Source organism: Bombus bifarius, unplaced genomic scaffold (genome assembly GCF_011952205.1).
Source record: "Bombus bifarius isolate JDL3187 unplaced genomic scaffold, Bbif_JDL3187 scf7180000008193, whole genome shotgun sequence".
Classification (NCBI taxonomy): Eukaryota; Metazoa; Arthropoda; class Insecta; order Hymenoptera; family Apidae; genus Bombus; species Bombus bifarius.
This window is the reverse complement of record NW_022884501.1, coordinates 1,400,212-1,420,120: the sequence shown is the minus strand read 5'-3', so window position 1 is coordinate 1,420,120 and position 19,909 is coordinate 1,400,212. Positions and strand designations below refer to the sequence as shown.

Below are 19,909 nucleotides of genomic sequence, written 5' to 3'. Positions count from 1 at the left end.
TAAAGATCAGCGTAAACGCTACATCATTTTTGTATACATAAGAATATTCGACGCTCGTCGTTTCGTTATCTCTGTGTGCATCGTACGAACATACGCGCGTTTTTTCTTCCGCGATAACACCTAAGTCTAAGACGGAAATAATTCTCACCGTAATGTTGCTAAAAGCGAAATTCGTAGTACGCTATCGTCGCCTAAGATAAAACGGAACATGAAAAAGATTGGTCGAGCGGAACTTGAAGAATAAAATTCGTTCACTGGACACGTGACTTTCTTTAATGGAGCTCGTCAAACGACACTCACCATAGCGAGACGTTCGACTGCGAACTAAGGTCGGACAGGAGGACTTGGTCGGCCTGAACGTGCAGATAAATCAGGATCGGGGAAAAGGGAGGTGGATGGCAGAGAGTGGAGCGGCGGATACAGCGCAGAGCAGCCTGATCAGGGTGGCGGCGGCAGTAGCGACTGGCTATTGATTTCAAGGGCTTCCTTAACCCCCCGCTTTGCCGCTGAGTACCCGACAGCTTCAGGTCACCCCAAAGGGCTCTTGGTGCCCGCGACTAAAACAATTCCATACGTTTACTCCCACTACTGGTCCACCTATTCTATACCTTTCGTCCGGCCAGCTAACCCGCATGCAACTCGCGCAAGCCTTTCTTCCTCTTCCTGCCTTCAATTTCCGCTATCTACGGAGTTGCAGTAAACGAAACATCGTTCAAACGAGCAACTACATTCTTCTAAAACGACAGACAAACCTTCGAAGGAAGAAGAAACTCAAGACGCGTCAAGACTCGGTCGAACGTCAAGTTCGAAGATAACGCATGCAGATGGAAAGACAAAGACAGATAGAAAGATCGATTACCCTGTATTAGATTAGAATTCTTTCAAAGGGTACTCGATTACATTTCGCGTATCCGTGAGACGCGATTTGAACGAAAAACTAATAGAAGCGATCTGCCTTCGATCGTAAATCGTCGGACCAAGCGAAAATAGGAAGGAAGGGAGGAAGAAAGCGAAACGATATACGATAGGAGAACACGCACGAATTAAAGGCGTTCTTCAAAATTTCGCGGTTAAGTGGCCGTTCGGTGGTAAAACGAGACGGAGATAGGTGCGGGGGTGTATCAGGAAGCGACAGTGCACGGAGTCGGAAGAGAACGGAGAAGCGAAGAAGAGAGGGAAAAAGAGTAGGGATAACGCGGGGATCCTGGGTAGACGAGCACCCGTGGTGGTTACGGTACTGTGCGAGTCGGGCCGAGCGCAGACGGATCGCGGGGTGAGCCGTCGCTCGGCATACGTCGAACTAGGTGCCCCGCGTTGGGGCGTCTCCTGCCATCGAGCATCGGTGTCGTGCAGTCGATCGGGGGACGACCACCGCCTTCTTCGAAGTCACTGTTAGTTCCAGATCGTATCGGACTGGATTGGAACGGAACGGTCCCGCCTGTTCACCCGTTAATTCCCCATCGGTGTGTCAGCGCAGACACGGCGACGACGATGAGACTACGACGATGGTACTCGTGGTAGCGCGGCCACAGTGCGTCGTGGCCAGTGCGGGCGTCGGCATCGTCGTCGGTTGTGCACGCGATCGGACGAACAAGGAGATGGTGTCCCCGGATCGTTCGGAGGAAAGTGACTTGGTTGCTAACGCTACTACTGTCAGTGCCGCGTCCGCGTACAACGTCCTCGACGTCGTCGTAGCCGCTGCCATCGCCACCGCCGCCGCCACCACCAGCGTCGTCCTCGCCACCGCCACCGCTGCCGTTACTATCGCTGCCGTCGTTACCGCTACCGCCACCGTCAACGCTGCCGTATCCACCATCGCCAGTCTCGCCACTGCCAATACCGTCGTTTTTGACGCCACGAGCACGATTGCTCTTGCTGCCAACCAGGCTTCCAGCGCGACTCTTCAGACGGTCTAACCACCCCCATATCCCAAATGGTGAGTGTCCATCGAAACGTTTCCATTTTCTACAGAATTTTTTCCTTTCTTTCGCGAGTCGAGCTAGCTCAGCTCGAGACTTTCCTTTCCTCCTTCGAAACCACCCTTTCTTTCTTCGGTGCGCTTGTCCTTTCCTACGGGAGAGGAACGTACGGATAGATTCACGTTTGAGTGAGATAGAACTAGGAAGACGGAAGAGGGAGAGAGTGAGACGGAAAATGGAAATAAAGTATGCAGACAGAAATCGAGGCACAAGGAGAGAAAAAGAGAGTGCGAATGCTGTGTTGTATATGCGAGGAGGAGGAGCATGGGGAGGGGGAGAGAGAGAAAGAGAGAGAGAGAGAGAGAGAGAGGCGAAGAACGTCACACGAAAGGGTGGAAGGAGGGAGGGGATGACGATCAAGGATAAAAGGAAAGAAGCGCGAACGATATAAAAGATTTTATTTGTCTCTCGACGTTTCGCGTATGCCGTTAGAATAGGATTCCTCGTCCTGTGTTCTACGCGATCGTCGTGTCCCGGCGACTCGACTCCACATAACCTCCGTCAATCGATAATACAAGACGACGGCACCCGCGGCGCTCGGCAAGATCGGCCTAGGAACGAACACAACCCGCGTTCCTGAGTCGAGCTACCCTATCGATGAGCGTCGTCGATATTTCTACCCTTTCTCTACCTGACATTCTAGCAGCACCTGGCCTTCACCGATTACTCGTTCGATCGAAACGTTCACGCGATGAGAAGCGTCGAAAGTTGGTACGAATGCAATCGACTGTCGTTGGGCGGTGAACGACGATGTTCTCCCTTTACCTGCCCTCCGACTGTCCACGCACAGGCACAGGATATATCCTGTTCCTCGTTGGTTCGTGGCACGGTCTCAACCTCGCCCATGTTAATTGGCGAGGATCGATTTTCCTAGAAACGATTACACGGCCGCGGCCTCACGGTCGTTCAATCGCACGTTCGGGGCCCAGGTTTCCCGTTAACGTCGATGCGAATACCTCGGAAACTCGGGGTTAACTGGTTGCTGAGGTAAAGCGATAAGAGACGAGGTATCGTTGGTTAGGAACGAAGCTAACGAAGATCCGGCGTCGCGACGAGATCTCGTTCGTACACCTGACCGCGCCGTTACCTTTCGAACGCCATTTGCGTGCCGAAATGTAATAAAACGCGTTTTTTTACCCCGTATAGAATGCGCGAATGCGCCGCCGGTGATATACGCGCATACTTGCATATATCTATATACGTATATGCACGTATATAGATGGGTATACGTATAACGCGTTGCGCGAAGCGGATGAATGAATGCCGTGAATAAAAGTAAGTAGGTTAACGAGAACGAGATCGCCCGTTCCGAAAAACGCGATCTCTTCGTCTCGTTTTTTCCTTCGCGTTCCTTCCGCGCTCTTCTTCCAATCGTTACTGCAAACCGTGGCTCGTGATTTTGAAACTGGATCTATCATCGAGACGTTATCTTCAAGACGAAATCTTCCGCAGGTCGGGCTGTTAAAACGAATCGAACGTTGGCCACTTGGACGCGAACGTAAAGGTACATTTTCTCCGATTCTTCTGTATACACGATCGCAAACTGCGCCCCATTGTCGTATTGTTATCTACACGCGAGCTATAATACTCCCAGGCCGGGCAAATAATCATACGTATCTAGTTTCTGGTTCGAATCAATGTTTGCAATTGTGCTACTTGGAAATATACGGGTCTCCGTGGAAGCGTTTTACGCGGTGGCACGAAATCGGTAGAAAAGAACGCCTTCGCCTATCGGTTTTAACTTCTTTTCTCATTATTAGATAACGATCGGAACTGTAAGGCATGCCTTCCTTTCGCCGCTAGTTTCAACCGACCGTGTACCCGTTTCTCCAATCGTCGTTCCTCGCTTTCGTTTATACAGATACTTGGATCTTTCATCGAATTCGACAGATCGATGTCTTTCGAGCGTCACCGCCGTGAATTCCAATATCGCGCTTCCGTTCTTGTTGAGGTTTTTAAACTCTCTGTACGCCCGATAAAAAAACTCTTCCTTCTGTATCTACTTTCGTCGAACCTTTATGTATATATATACATATATATTCGATGGTGTCACGCCGCGGCAAAACTATGCATTCGTGCGTCATCGGTCTGGAGTTGCGCCATGGAATCGCTGAATGGAAATTGTTCTGAAAAAGTTAAGTACTACGTGAATTAGTAATGATTCATGACAGACATTGAGGGCATAATTTTCATCCAGCAACCTGCGTTCTAAGAACTTCTTTAATTCAGTAAAGCACGTAAAAGAAAAAGAAACTGTCAAGTTTTTAGATCTGTCGTTACTTTTTGTACAACTAAGGTAACGTTAAATGCGGTGAAATATTCTAACGCGACATGTCGAACATTCTTACCTACAAAAAGAAAGGAAAAAAACTTTTTAAATTCAACGATAACGAATGTTTTCAATTTTGAGCGTACAATGTATAATGGGCCGAGACAGAATAGCAAAATATACCATTTATCTTTTGCTCTTTCTTCGTCGATAAAAGCACACATAACGTGTGCATACGTGTACATGGTTATGATACATGCATAGGTAAAGTGCATATTCCTTACGTACATATGCATATCCGAGCGCGTGTAGTATACACGGACTGCTTTTAGTGCGCTAAGTGCACGAAGCGCATACGATAAAGCGCGTGTACTTTTCTGATTAATTTAAGGTAACGTTCCCATCTTTCGAGAACGTAAGGCGTAATTCATCTTGTAGCTGTATCGAGCCGAAGAAAACACCGTGGCGAAGATAGAAAACGCAACTAACAATCGGCGATTAATTTCGCAACACACCAATAGACGATTAAGACTTGCGCAATATATATCGGATTAAGACGATTTAAGTCATGCGATTTGTTATCGAAATAGAACAAGAGAAGATAAAATTCTAAAATTCCTTCCTTGTAAATTAGTTTGTTTTATCTGCTCATCGATACATACGTGTACATGTGTACAACGATACCTTAATGTCGTAACTTTCAAACAGACATTAATCATCGTTGGATATGTCCATTAATAAATCTCGCTCTCAACCATAGTCGAAAAGTTGCTGCTAAAACGAAGTTGAAGATTCACGGAAGAAGCGTAACTTGACGAGCGTACGTTCGTGACCTACTTCTCTCTTTCACGTTTGCTTGATCGATTACACCTGTATATATATATAAAATATACATACATATATACATATATATATGTATATTTTTTTTCTAAAAGTAAAAATTTTTATCTCCACGACTACCATCGTCCATTCTCGTATTTTCAGCTAATCCCCTGTTTCACTACAACCGAAATTAACATTCCTATCTTATCTTCGTCGAGCTTGATGACGATTTTCCTTGCCTCGTTATTTCCCACTTTTATCGCTAATCGCAATTTCCACACGCTGTGCGGTTTAATGCGCGACTAGATGCTCTACCGACTATTTCGTTCCTTTTCCTTTTCATCATACGTTCGATGGAAATCAAACGAAATGCGCATACCTGGTCTCTCGACAAACGGCTTAACGTTTTCGGATTTACGTATATGACGATGACGATATTACGTGTACAGATACATACGTATAGGTATAACGTATAGTGCAAATCTCCCGAAGGACCTGTTGGCGATGTGCCAATCCTAAATGCACCCTCGCGTCGTCTTCGTCGCAATGCCAACGTCTATGGTGCAGAAATGAGAAAAGCTTGGCTCCTGCCGTTTCGCCAAGCGCATCTCATTGATCCATTTAAATCACAAGCATCCGGAGACGTAAGTATGTGTGTCATCGTGAACGTTAGATATCAGCAGATAACCGAGAGTTTTCGTAGGATCGGTTCCAGTATTTCCTACCAATCTCGACTCGATCTCGCCCTTAAAATCGATATCGTTGAACAACGCTGAGAGAAGCATGGATTTCTTTTTTATTCGACGAGATCGATGTTACAGAGTTACGAGATCGTAAATATCACCTCGCATAATCCGCTATGTGTCATTTTCCAACAGAGATTTCTGGAGGCCAGCGCAGCGTAAATACCGCGAATGTAGGTTGTGCACCTGTTACTCGTTGAAACCGTTTAACAACAAACCTTATTTGGAAATTTTAACGCAACTTTCAGCCGGTTATATGCTTTTTAGATATATAACGCCGCGTTATTACGCTGCGAGCAGTCGCGAGTGGAAATTTCGCCGTCAGTACTGCTTTCCTAGTTTTCTCTGGTAGAACCGCGGAACGCGATAAATTTATTAGAATTGCGTTACTTTTGTTCAGAGTGGTTGTAGAATCTTGTATTTATTTTCTGGTACGATCGTATCAAAGATTTCGATTAAGGAAGTTTCATTATTCGTCGTTTGTTCGCTATTCTAAATTTTGTAAGCTACTTTCGCAAGTACTTGTTCGTTGTTCGTATGTATTTTCATGTTTTCGTGACTAATAATGCATCTACGTTGATATACTTTTATTAATTTTCTATATGGCTGGAATTTTCTTTGGTCACGAGAAACAGGAATATCGTGTAGTCGACCGCAGTTTTCTGCTTTGATTTTCATAATTATGCAATATATAAAGTACAATAATAAAGCGATAATAAAACAAGATTTAAAGCATATAGATAATAGAAATATGTTCATGTTCCAAGGTACACGAAGTTATAGAAGGTTACATTCTTTATATAACTGCTACAATGTAATAAAGACGTACTAATAACACCTATCGATAATAATGATAATATTTTCCACATTCCTACCGTTAGATTCATTTTGTAGTTATTTACTTTTGGATTTTAAAAGCGTGTTCGGAACACACCTGAAAAAATAGATAAAGAAATTACCGTACTATCCCCACGATAGCGAACGAGATCGCGTTGTTATTGGGTAGCAATAAATTTACGTAATTTCATAGACGGTCCGATATGACTCGCGATACGTTACTTTTACTACCGATAAATTTCGCGTTTCGTTGGACGGTGAAAAATGTCGAACGACATCATTCTCCATTTCGCATCGAACTTTTTGCAACACGTGCATACAAACACGAGAGAAACAACCATCTCGAAGGAACTAGGAAACGCGACAAACTCCGCGAACTCGATATTTCTTCGTTGAACGAAGATCTATCGATCTCTGGCGACAAACATTACAGTTAAAAAGAAGTTGGGAAAAGAAAAGAGAGAAAGAAAGATTCACGCGCGTTCCGTATCTCGGTGTCGCTGGTGTTTAATCTTTCACAGTAGATGCGGACAGCTAAGGTACGGCGGAGCACAGAAGTACACAAGGAACTGGTTATAAAACTCGTTGAAAAACTGGACAACAAGACAGACACGTAACAGACTGTGAACAATGACGGATGGATTCCCTCGACAGATGGAACAAGGACGGCGAACGAAAGCGATCTGACGGAGAAACAAGCGGCAGAGGAGGGGAGAAAGTCTTTGGATTTCGTTTAATCTTCGACGCGATACACAGAACGTACGCGTTAGTAGTACGCGACTCGTCGACTAGTACTGTCGTTCCTTTCCGTTCGCTCGTCGTTACATAAAGCGGTGTCTGTTCGGTTTGCCCTTGTGTTACTTGAAAATATTTCAAGAACGTCGAGTTTTGTGACGAGAATGCTGGTGAACGTTACCGATTTCAACGTCATCGAGGAACTAGATACAGTCGAGATTTTTGATACAAGGTGAGCGATCGAATGTTACACACTGAAAGTACGATAGCATCGAGATCGTTGCACATCGTTCGAAAGGCCATAGATTTTGACAGAGCCTGGGTCGGTATATATACACGGAAAGAGAAAGTTAAAGGATTTCAGTGATCTTTCATTTAGGGTCGTTTATTTAAATTTTACTGTACATTAGCTATTGTTGTCGTTGATATTCGGACACTCTCTAAAACAGAGTGACTTTTTTAAAGTTTGATCAAACGAGTTGAGCTTCTTTGAGAAGTTAGAATTAGTTTACCAAATTAGTTATCTAAAAAAAATGTTGGAGAAACTACGATTGGTAGGAGTCGCGAGAAGAATAGTAAAAGTTACTTTTTACAATTTTTTATCTCAATAATGAGAATGTAGTGAGAATTTAAACAATACGTTTTGCAGATTTACAGGCTCATCGGTCATAAACATGTCGAAAGTTTTATTGAAATCGATCGAAGCAAAAGCTGTCATAAAAGGCATCGAAAGATGTAAGAATCTTAAGATTTATTACAATTAGAGGAAAGTTGTGAGAAACTGTGATTTCGTCAATTTTAACGTCGTCTAGGTCGTAGCAACGTTAACCGATTCTGAGCATATATATAACTGTTATAAATCTACAAAACGTATTATTCGAATCGTCGTTACAGGCTTGTATAAGAAATTTGGAAAAAAGTGAATTTTACTATATTTTTCGCAATTCTGACCAATCGCGATGCGTTGAAAATTTGTTGTTGGCGTGTTGACTAGTAAACCAATTCCTCTAACATTTGAAAAAGAGCTCAAATCGTTTCATCCATTTTTAAGAAGTTTTCCTGTTTTTAAAGAGCGTCTGAATATTAACGAGAATGACTGTACCTACATACGTATAGACATCGATCCTGGACGAATGAAAAATCAAACGTGTCCCTGATTTATCTTTTAATTATTCCGTTACTTTGTTTACGTTCATCGAGTTATTTATATATCGTTGATGTATCGACCCATAATAAATATACATAGATCCGTGTTGGTTGTTTCCATAGAAATCAATATAAGTCGATCGAACGAAACTCGTGCCAAACTATAATTATAACGCTTTGATATCTTTACACGAAACGACGAAATCAATTATTTTTACTTTATTCGTTTACCTTGCTCGTTTAATTTCATTATCGGAAGAGAGAAACTTTGCCAATTAGCAAGCGGAATTATGTCGTTATCGCATAGAGGCAATTTAAACGCGCGTTCGACGTTATGGCTAGTCAGAACGCCACCGAGGAAGAATCACTGCTATTCCGTTCACCGGCTATCAAACGCATTCCACGCGTGTCCATTACACGAATTTATGTCGAGTCGATTTTACACATCGTCTCGGTACGTCCGAGTTCTAGGACGACGTGCCGTGAGAATTCCGACTCGGTGCCCCGAGTCGCCAAGCAAGGTCATATTGGAAATTACACTTGCAGTCTGTAATTATACATTACTCGGCCGTGTTTACGACCGCCTTTGTGCGGAGACGCATTCACGGTTTCTACAACAAGCGTGTCATCCTTTCCCTGGCATTCAGGCAATTTCACCACTCGCATTCTTTTCATTCGTATACCAGCGACGAATGGACGCTACAAAAACCGTGGTCGATCAAAGGGGGAATAATTATCGTCAACTGAATGCTTCTTCTTCTTATTCTTTCCCTCGATTCACCATGTTTTTCATTTCTTTTTCTCTGTTATTTGTTTCCTTGGTTTTTTTCGTCTTAGAGCCGACACAACTGCAAGATGATTTTCCTTGAGATCGGTCAGGCAAAGAAGAATATTACGCAATTTTATCGGGAAATAGTTTGATGCATAACCGTGAATTAAACGCTATTTGTTACGCGTTTGACGGTAGATAACGATATATCTTTAGAATGTACAGTCGAGGATGCTTACGTTTCGCTGGAATACAATATTCCAAGCTCGAATTCGATTCGAACTCGTCCTCGTCGATCTATCGTATAGTTCTCCTTTTACGACGGATTTTGTTATAGATATTATCTTCGTAGAATCTTAGATATTTTATATATTGCTCGGAACAATTAGAGGATCGTTTTTCATCTCACTTTGATTTTTCCAGTCACTCTTTGCGTCTGTACGATTCTTTGTAATTGTATTAAAAATGATCTTTGTTACAATGCCGCATGAATAATACACGAACCGATCGACTGCATAGAATTTACATTCATTGTGTTGTTTCATTAAAATTTTCATTCTTTCCGCTTAGTTGATGTAACAGTAGCGTTCGTAGTTAACGATCCTCTATTGTCCGGAGCAAAACACGATTACATTTTATCGTCTAAAAATGATTGCCGATACCACTACATCTGTTTTCTTTGTTTTCACAGGTTCACTTAGTGTATACCGCCGTCTTATAGTGAGTCGAAAACAATTCACGATCAGAGGAAGGACGTGGCTCTTCGGTACTCGCGATACGTCAGTGATCGTACCGCGGTGGAAATTCCACTGATTGCTACGTTTACGTCCGTATCGTTCGCGTTTTACCTCTTCTACCTTTCTTTGATCACGTGGTCGAGACGTTAATCGACCTGTTAGAGAAACGGCGATTGTCTCTGCCAAATTGCAGGAATCCCGAGTGGCGAGTGGTCTCGCGACTCGAAATCGAGACACGAGAAACGTCGTGGCGTGATAATATCATCGTCGAGCACGATGGCTTGCGAATTGTCTAAGGTGAGTCGAGAATGTTAACAGGAAAATGAAAAATAAAAAGAAAAAAGAATAAAAGAGATAAAATACACATCATTGTTCATAGTTCGTGCACGTAAGCGCTTGCCAATTTATCGGCAGTAATATTTCATAGCCAGCTAATTGTTTCGTAATTACCGAGTATAACCTATTACTCCTACTTCTCGAGATTACGAGATTACCCGTTGTGAGATTACGGTGTTAATTGATCGAGGCGAGATGCGATTCAATGATTCCGTAATCGGTTGCACCAAGCCAGAATATAAGGATGTTGCATACCTGTCGTGCGGCTATGTGCAATTTCCTTCGCTTCTAGAATTTCTGTATCACTAAACGCTTCGAAGTGCAGCGCACGACTTTATCGGCGACTCGACTCTCCCCCTCATACTTATTTACATCTATTATTTTTACCTTCGTATTTTATAAATTATGCGAAACGAATTACACAGAATGATTCTCGATACTCGAAACGATAAGTACGATTTTCGAACGATTAACGAAAACAATCGTTATCGCCAAGATTCGAACGTCGTTCGATCCGTATTTTGGCCGTGATATCTTTCCAACGTGCGATTTTCGCGAAGCATGGTCGAACGCTATTATTCGGAAGAATGGAAGGAATCTATGTCGTTTCGGTTGTGGTATCTCGCATCGGACGAGACCTGGAATATATTTAACGACGGTAAACGATATTAATAATGCTCGTTACCGTGGTACTTTAATTGTCGTCGTAAGACGAGCCAGTGCGATGCATGCAGGAAGCTCGGCTTAATTACTGCAGCACGATCTTGCAGTAACTGGCTCATCGTTTCCAATTTCACGTGCGCATCGGCTGGAATGAAAATTCATAAGCTTCGTTTCGCTCTAATCGATCGTTCGAAAGTTGTGTTGAAATTTCTTCGAAATTTCACGTTTCACGTCGTTCGGCCATGTAACGCTCCAGAGCGGGACTTCGTTTTGATCGAATGGCGAAAGTAGCGGTCAATTTTCCCTATTCCCCATTAACGTTTCTCTATTTCTCTTTAAACGGCTGCACTTTCGCGGTAATATTCGCTGTCAGCGAGCAGGAAAGTTGCTCGGGCTTGGCATTATGTACGTTTCTAACAAACCGTGAGCAACTTTGCGTGAATTAATCATCGTGCTTCCTCGTTCTGGCTGCTGTCAGACTTTCAACGAATTGACGCGAGAATCGTTCTGATTAATTTGCAATGAAACAGTTATGGACTTGTACGGTTTGACTGCACGTCAAGCCGAATCATCAGGAAACACGGTAACGTGGAATCACGCGTACACGCGTTCATCGTCGTCTTTTTTTTCAATTCGTGGTCAGACGTTCTTTTAGCTTCCTTCCTTCTTTGCAGTTGTGTAATTTTATCGAATCCGCTTCCTGCGTGGCTGAATGACATTACCACTTGCGCATTTGTATCCACGCTTCTAACGTGGCGTGCCACGTAGTAAAGACCAAGCAAAGAAAGATCAAAGGCTGCTTTCACGATATCGCAATCACGATACAATTACGATAAAAAGCGATCGCAAAGATATTTATTTAGGAAAAAAAAAGACGGAACTATAACACGTTAAGCTCACCGCAAAATCGCTGCTGTGCAAAGTCTAGACGAAGCTTATCAATCGATTTAGAATCATCATAATGTAACGCAAAAACACACGAAATAACGAAACCAACGAAACAAGAAAACGACAAAACAAAAAAGAAATTTATCGCTCGTTGCTCTTAGTATTCCTCGGATATGCAGCATCGGGTGGTCTTTAGTCAACACAGCCGAGGAAGACGTTGAAGGGGAGGATGATGTCGATGTTGTATAAATTCTTCTCTCTGTGTCTGTGTCCTGGCGTGTAGCTCAAACGATGGCCGATTCACGCGGCTTCAAGCCAATAAACCAGTTGTGGCAGAGCGCGGCAGTGTCGACGGACCCGGATTCGGAGTGCCTCTACGAAGAAATCTCGGGCCTTTCGGGGTCCCAGGATACGGAACCAGGGCCGGCTGGTGCCGCCGTCGGGGAGGAGGAGGAGGAGGAGGAGGAAGAGGAGGAGGAGGAAGAGGAGGAAAGAGGGAGGCTCGATTTTGGTGCACAGGTCGGCGGTAGCAGCTGGTGGAGGCAAAGCAAAGGAAGTGAAAGAATCGCCGCCAGCAGCAACGCCGGCACGGCCGGACGTAAAAGTAGCAAAAGTGTTGGAACTAGCGCGAGATCGCGCAGCAGATCGGCCGATCGGCCATCGAGCGGACGTCAGGACATCATCAGGGTGGAGGAGGAGCAGTATGCCTCACGAAGAAGTTACGTGGAGCCCGGTACAGGCGCCGTACTGCCGCCTCCTGTTACCGGTCTCAAGCTGACCAGGGGGCGTCCGACCAGCACCGTCGCCCGATATTTGCACTCGGCCTCCACCAACACCGGTCACTATCACCATCATCATCACGGGTCGCACGGACAGTATCCACCAGGCAGTATCGGTAGGCCGACGACTAGGCGACATCAACATCATCACTCAAGTCGCGGCACGTTCAGTAATGAGACGCAGGAAGAGGTACAGGAGGACGATGAAGCCACTCTACGGGAGTTGCTTGTAAGGTACGTTTCCCCGACGTACCCACCATACATATCTCTCTCTTATACTTATATACCTTAACGTTTTCTGTGAAACACCTCCACGCGTCTTTTCGATTTTATATATTTTATATAGTATTATCGTACAATGATAACGCGGCTCTCTTCTTTATACCACGTACTACTACCAATCGTCGAATAGTACGAGCTTCGCGATCAGAGTTCGGACCTCGAGCGACACTGCTATCACGGAAAAGGGAGAGTTTACGTTTCAAAATAAAATTATACACGATGTACAAATGATTTGTCGAAGACGTTGTCACATGGGCGTCGCCACCGACGTCTCTGAGAATTATCTGGATTGTTTGGATGTACCGGCCGAGATCATTTACGTATCTGACACCGGCGATCGTCTTCCGGTCCATCGATCATTCGGTCTTATCGATCTGTTTCACCTTCTTTTTGTTTCTTTTTTTTTTTTCCTTGACGAGACGCGAACTTGCACATGTTCGAACAATGTGAAGGATCTCTTTCTTTTCCGGTTTTCAACGAAACGAAGAAATTCGTTCGATTCGCGAAATAACACTCAAAGGAAAGTGAAATCTGTTATTTGTTAAGATTCGATCGTGAACTTTTAATCTTGGCGAATCCCGCGGGCGACGAATATCTCGAAACATTTTTATCATCTGATTTCATAGTTTAGCGCCTCTCTTCTTAGGATCCTGTATTGATATTCCGTAGTGATCTCTCTTTAGGCTCTTATATAGAATTATTATGTTCTTTGTTTCTTCAGCGATTAAAACGTAGTTGAATTAATCTTAGCAACCCTGCGTTTAAGTAAGTCGTTGCGACCGTGGTTAACCCCTTAATCTACAGTATCGTGTGAGAGACGTGGTACGTCGATCGGGCCAAACACGAACAACACATGTGAGAGACGTGGTACGTCGGTGTTATTGATTTATTATTTACTTTAAGATAATAAATCTTTCTTGTTCAACGATCAATTGGTAGTAATTATTTATCAAACATCTTGGAAAATAAAATTAGTTGTACCATACACATTGCATTTGTATATGAAAAGATATGTGCGATTTGCACAACTGCGGACGTTCAGCCAAACCGTGAAATGGCTCGACGTGTGATCGACCTTGTTGTTGTTTATGGCACGCGCTATTGGAAGTTAAATCGTAAGGTAAGGGGTTAATCGAACTTTGTCGACTTTTTCAAATATTATTCCTTCTATTTTAAATAAGAGTCTTTCGAAGTAACTTTAGCTTAGTGCCACGGCAGTTCAGTAGAACAACGTATATAAGCTCTTAAGACTTGCATACCAATTAAGAGAACACTTCTCGCTCTCTATTATTCGCCCCGAAGTACCCGAATCGATAGCACTTACTTATCGATCATAAACTCTCTCGTAGACAAGAATTACTATCCAACGAACCTTTTCCATGGATATTGTTCTTTTCAATGTCCAACAATACTTGCGATATTCTCTAAACGCATCCAGGTAATTCCCGGCCTAAGTGGCGGTGCCTCGTTCACCTGAATTAACGATTGAACGGAGAGTACACAATAGAGAATTAGCAAAAGAAAAGAAAGAGAAAAAGCAAAAATGCAAAAAGAAAAGAAGCAAACGAGATAAAAGAAATATAGAACGAATTAAGATAAAAGAAACAGACGTTTTCCCTGCTTATCGTTTTACATAGACTCTTTATGTATCAGAGAATGCAATGCAAGGCTTTGTGCCGTGCCATTTATCATTTATACATAAATCACACTCGCTCTAGTCCTGTACTTGTACATACTACACACCCTTGATCATAAACAGTAATATCGAGACACCGGTAATACGTTGTTATACGGTTTTACATGAAACTCTTTTGGCTGCGGCGCTCGCAGGCTTACCACTGATTGCTCATGTTCCATTCGATGTCATGTCACTTTTCTCGAAGTCAGGTACACAAATAAGTACGCAAACAGCACCCAAGACGATAACGGAGAATATCGAAAACGGGACAAAGGGAAATAGATGCAGCCGGCGAATGCACAAGGCAAAACGCGACTAGTTTGTGTGAAACACACGCACAGTATATAGTATGTGTATGAGCGTTTCTCACCGATCATTGTTTAAACCACGTTGTTCTGTGTGAATGCACTGTAATGGAATTCACGCTCGAAAACGAACAAGAGAAATTCGTTGGTGATCGGAGGAAGGAGAAAACAGCTTTACCACTGACACGTGTACAACATAGATATACATGTATATGTTTTCCATATAGACGCGACAGATACGATCATATTTCCTTGGCATCGTTCTAATCGATACACTCTCATATATCGTTACTTCGATGTGCCACCTTTGTGACTTATTTGTGTGCGTGTCTCCTGTTGTTTATCACTTTATCATGAGATCATGCTAATTTTTGTCAATTATTTTGCCGATCGATATCGTTTCGCATAAAAAGTGATGGGCCCAATTCAAATTGCAAGCTCGCTTGTGGACGCGGGCGACTAGGCAGGGGTGAGTAAGCTGGCGGCGCGTCGCATGGCGATGCGTGAGAAAAAGAACGAAAAAGAACAACAACAAAAAAAAAAAAATAGAAATTAAAAAATTTACGAAAAAAAAAAAGACGAAATGTCTTCGCACGTGACGAACCTGTCCTTTAGAAGAATTGGACGTCACGTGACTAATTCGAGCGAATATACCATTATATGACATGATTTTGACTGAACCACGACTGTGTTTCCAAACTAGGTAAAGTTTTACAGAGTGAGATAAGAGGCAGGGGCGGGCGTCGTCGGCCTTTAAACCCCCCGCCACACGTTACCCCTCCACCTTTGGTTGTGGACCCACTTGACAACAAGCTGTGCAATCGTTCAGAGTCAATTGATTGGATTTGGTGGATAATCCAACGTACGTACATATGTCGTGAACAAAGCAAAGAACAAATAGATCTGTGAGAATAAGACGAAATACTGAATCAAGAGGAGTGAGTGGGGAGGCATAGAGGCTACTGTAGTTTCGGAACACAGCCATGGTCTCCCTACCTCCCAGGTACATGGCAACATCATCACTGCTCTTTCTTTCTCTCTATCTCTATCTATTTCTCTTTTTCTACCTGTCTATTTACTTATCTAATTAATTATTTTCTTTAATCCCTCTTTTCTATTATCCCGTCTGTACCTTTTCATCCTTCTGTACAAGTATGTTTCGTTTTCTTTCTTTGTGTTTTCACTTTATCATCCGGGTCATACATTTTCTCTCTACTTCCACTAAGGCTCATGTGTTCATTCATTTTTCACTATTCACTTGTCACTCGACGTGCCTTGCGTAAATTTTCTCTCTTTTTTCACTCTGTCATATACTCACGTACACACATACTGTCTCTCTCTTTCTCTCTCTCTCTCTCTCTCTCTTTCTTTCTCTTTCTTTCTTTTTCTTCTTTGGTTTCGTCCATGATTAAAAGATCACCTTTCTGCTTGGCTGTGCACATCGATCGATAAGTTTGCTAAAATCTCCTTCGATCGAGAGATTTCTGATCATTCATCATGATCTGTGCGTATATATTATTTATTCATTGTCTACATGCAACGTTCGAATTGAAAGCGTGCATCGAATCATATTTTTTCTTATCCACTTGCACATTCCCGCATCGTGCCAGTAGAATAATCACGCTTCGCGTGTGCCGAAGCTCTCTCGCGTTTATGGGGAAAACGATCGTGATATCGAGAAGAAAAGAAAAATATAACAAGGAACAAAGGATGATCGTTTTTTTTACTGCAAAATTTTGATGAATCATTTGAAACATGCGGGAGCGTACTTTACACTTCAACGGGGACTCTAGTTTCCATCTCTCACTTTCACAAACTTCCATCTAATGTGCACAGCTCCAATAACTATGTAATATATATAATGCATATATATATATATATTAAAAAGAATATATATATATATTTAAATATATATATATGTCACCGTAGTGTTTCTCACCTTGACACTCACCTACACACAGTTTAGACGTGCTTTTAGTGGCGTTTGTACGTTGTGCTATTTTTCAATTTAATATATTTCTATGTTCGTATATACATAAACAGAATATGATATATTAAATACATATATATGTGTCTGTATATCTCTGTTTACACGCTACTCGTATACCCCCAACGTTTCCTTAGCTGCCGAGCTACCGCTGGCTCGCTGAGATTTAAAGCACGAGAGAAGAACATGGTGTACGTGATTACACCACGATAGAAATAGTATCTTGTCTTTTTCCCCAATCATAATCAAAATCACATTATCTCCTCGCGTATACGTAGATTAAAAGGAAAGAAATAGAAAAGTAAAAAAGAAAAAAAAAGTAAAGAAATAGAAGTAAAAAAGAGAGAAAGAGCGAACACACCCCGGTACAGTAAGCGTACGCTATTGAAGGCTCGGCAGTTTCCGCGCGGAGGTAGTTGGACTTCTTGTTTAGGGGACTAGGCATAGTTAGCCTTGATCGTGTCTAGTGTGTCAATGTGCTCGACAATGTCGATTTATTTTCCCGGGCGAGCCAGCGAGATTCACGTGAGGGTATGTGTGTGTGGGCAGTCTGCAGAAACAGGTCAGCGTTATGAGTATGAACTTGAGTGCCAAGCTGGACGAGCTGCAGCGGGGTGACCGCCAGCTGGAGACCACCGTCGCCCTCTGCGAGATCCGCACGCAGCTGCAGGAACTCACCAAGAGCGTAGAGTCTTGCCAGAGCGAGGTCAGCGAGGTCAAACGGGACATGGTCGCGATCAAGGTACTGTTGGTCTCTACGTTCAACGAGATATCCCGAAATTTACCAATTAGTGATCGAACACGACGAATGTCGATCGACTTTTCTATCCTAGTTATTGAAGGGAAACAGAGAAAAAGATATAGCGAGAAAAAAGAATTTGTCAGTTGTTTCGTTCTACATACACGTATGAAAATTTCTTCTCTTAAAAAAGGATATTTTGTCCTAAATCGTTCTAATGTACGGGCGTGTTAAGATACGCAGATTTCTAAATCGTATTTCCTAATGTGTTACGCAGCACGAACTAGATACGGTACAGCAGGTGAAAGAAGAAATAGAGGAATTACGAGAATACGTGGATCGACTAGAAGAACATTCTCATCGACGGAAACTTAGGCTTTTGGAGCAGGTGACGCTTGATCTCTGACGATCAAAAAAAGATTCTTATTTCTTGGTCGTGCAATTTTATGTTTCGTACAAAAAGAAACTTGCTACCGCTTTTGATGGCTGTTTATTTCTACCGATCGATTTGCATCGTTATTATCGTTATATCGATTATATTTGGTTACTTGCGTGATGTACATATTGTGTTATGATTATTCTGTTTGATTTTTCTTTTATGCGTCTGTTTGTACCTATGCACGATAACTATCTGTTGTAGCGTATGTTTTTATATAGCAGAGCGACAAATTATTATTTAATAAACCATTATGACGTTGTTCGGCGCAGTTTTATTTCACCTCTCATTATTATTTCTACCCCACTCGCTTGTTATATGATTTTCGTTTCAGCTAGAATGCGCGTTCATCGATTATTTTATTTGAAGTAGTTTGTACCGTTCGATTGAACTTTCAATCGAAAAGAAAAGAAAAATAATTTCCATAGAAATCTTCGAAATTTAATGCTTTATTCGATGCTTTCAGGGGCTAACACTTTTCCTGTCGTATGCAATACTGGCAGCAGTTTTAGGAATGTTGCAGTTTGGATACAACACTGGAGTTATTAATGCGCCGGAAGTGGTATGTTCTTCCTTTTTCTAGTTTCCATTTACTGTATTTATATTATATTCCAGTTATAAATAGGGTCGATTTAAATATATTCGTTCCTCGTTCATAAATACTTAACACGTTCACTATCAACGTCACGCACACGTATAGACAGTTTAAAAGACAAATGTCAAACAATTATTGCTTATTGCTAAAAGTATATTTTGCCATTGCGCTTGCACATTGTCCAAAAATACAAGAGACAAAGTACGATGTGTTATAGACTTCTCGTTCCAATCCAATATGGTAGAAAACGTGTTAACGAACACAGAGGAAAACAACTTAACGTTCCTAATGTAATTAAAATAAAATATGATTTATTCGTTTCAGAATATTGAAAATTTTATGAAAGACGTGTACAAGGATAGGTATGGGGAGGATATCTCAGACGATTCCGTGAAGAAATTATATTCCGTGGCCGTAAGCATATTTGCGATTGGTGGTATGCTAGGTGGTTTTAGCGGAGGGATAATTGCCAACAGATTTGGCAGGTTTGTACTATTACCGTAGCAATTTCGTTTACGTGTAATTTCGCTAGGGCTTCCTACGCGCCAGACGTATCGATATTAAAAATCCGCATCGTGCAAACGTGTATCTTGCGATCAGGTAATCGGATGATCCGATCGTTTATCGTATCACTCATCTATATATTTTCTTTCTTTCCATTCGCTGACAGAAAGGGGGGCTTACTGCTAAACAACGTGCTGGGCATCGTGGGGGCGTGCCTGATGGGTTGTACAAAGATTGCTCACTCGTACGAAATGTTATTCTTTGGACGGTTCATCATCGGTGTCAATTGTGGCTTAAACACCTCGCTGGTTCCCATGTACATATCGGAGATAGCACCACTGAACCTGAGAGGCGGCCTAGGCACGGTGAACCAGCTCGCTGTTACGGTGGGCCTCCTGGTCTCCCAGGTGCTGGGCATCGAGCAAATCCTTGGAACAAACGAGGGTTGGCCTGTTCTCTTAGGACTAGCTATCTGCCCTGCCATTCTACAGTTATTGCTGCTTCCAGTTTGTCCCGAATCTCCAAGGTAGAGACCATCGATCGTATAGATAAAGAAACATCTTCCCAAAACTGTCGCAATGGCTTTTAGTAGATACTAGACGATAGAGTTTTCTAATATGTACCTACTTAAGTGGTTTGTACAAGACGATCTCTGTTCCCTGCTTTTCTTTCCTCGCCGA

At 42.7% G+C, this 19,909-nt stretch overlaps 1 protein-coding gene across 19 annotated transcripts in view; it reads left to right on the top strand.

The window, feature by feature from the left end:
* The first annotated feature begins 1,231 nt into the window (after positions 1-1,231).
* LOC117209721 (glucose transporter type 1) overlaps positions 1,232-19,909 on the top strand; it is a 33,188-nt gene continuing 14,510 nt past the window's right edge. For 6 of the 19 annotated variants that reach the window (XM_033452029.1, XM_033452030.1, XM_033452026.1 and 3 more), the window contains exons 1-8: positions 1,233-1,936; positions 9,992-10,334; positions 12,208-12,937; positions 17,505-17,697; positions 17,972-18,082; positions 18,597-18,692; positions 19,050-19,210; positions 19,396-19,755. In XM_033452029.1, the coding sequence (XP_033307920.1) occupies positions 12,216-12,937; positions 17,505-17,697; positions 17,972-18,082; positions 18,597-18,692; positions 19,050-19,210; positions 19,396-19,755 (1,643 nt within the window). In that variant the 5' untranslated portion in view covers positions 1,233-1,936; positions 9,992-10,334; positions 12,208-12,215. Of the gene's footprint in view, positions 1,937-7,447; positions 7,618-9,991; positions 10,335-12,085; positions 12,938-15,671; positions 15,972-17,470; positions 17,698-17,971; positions 18,083-18,596; positions 18,693-19,049; positions 19,211-19,395; positions 19,756-19,909 lie in introns of those variants that run through there. The other 13 variants (XM_033452032.1, XM_033452038.1, XM_033452033.1 and 10 more) reach the window with 9 other exon arrangements.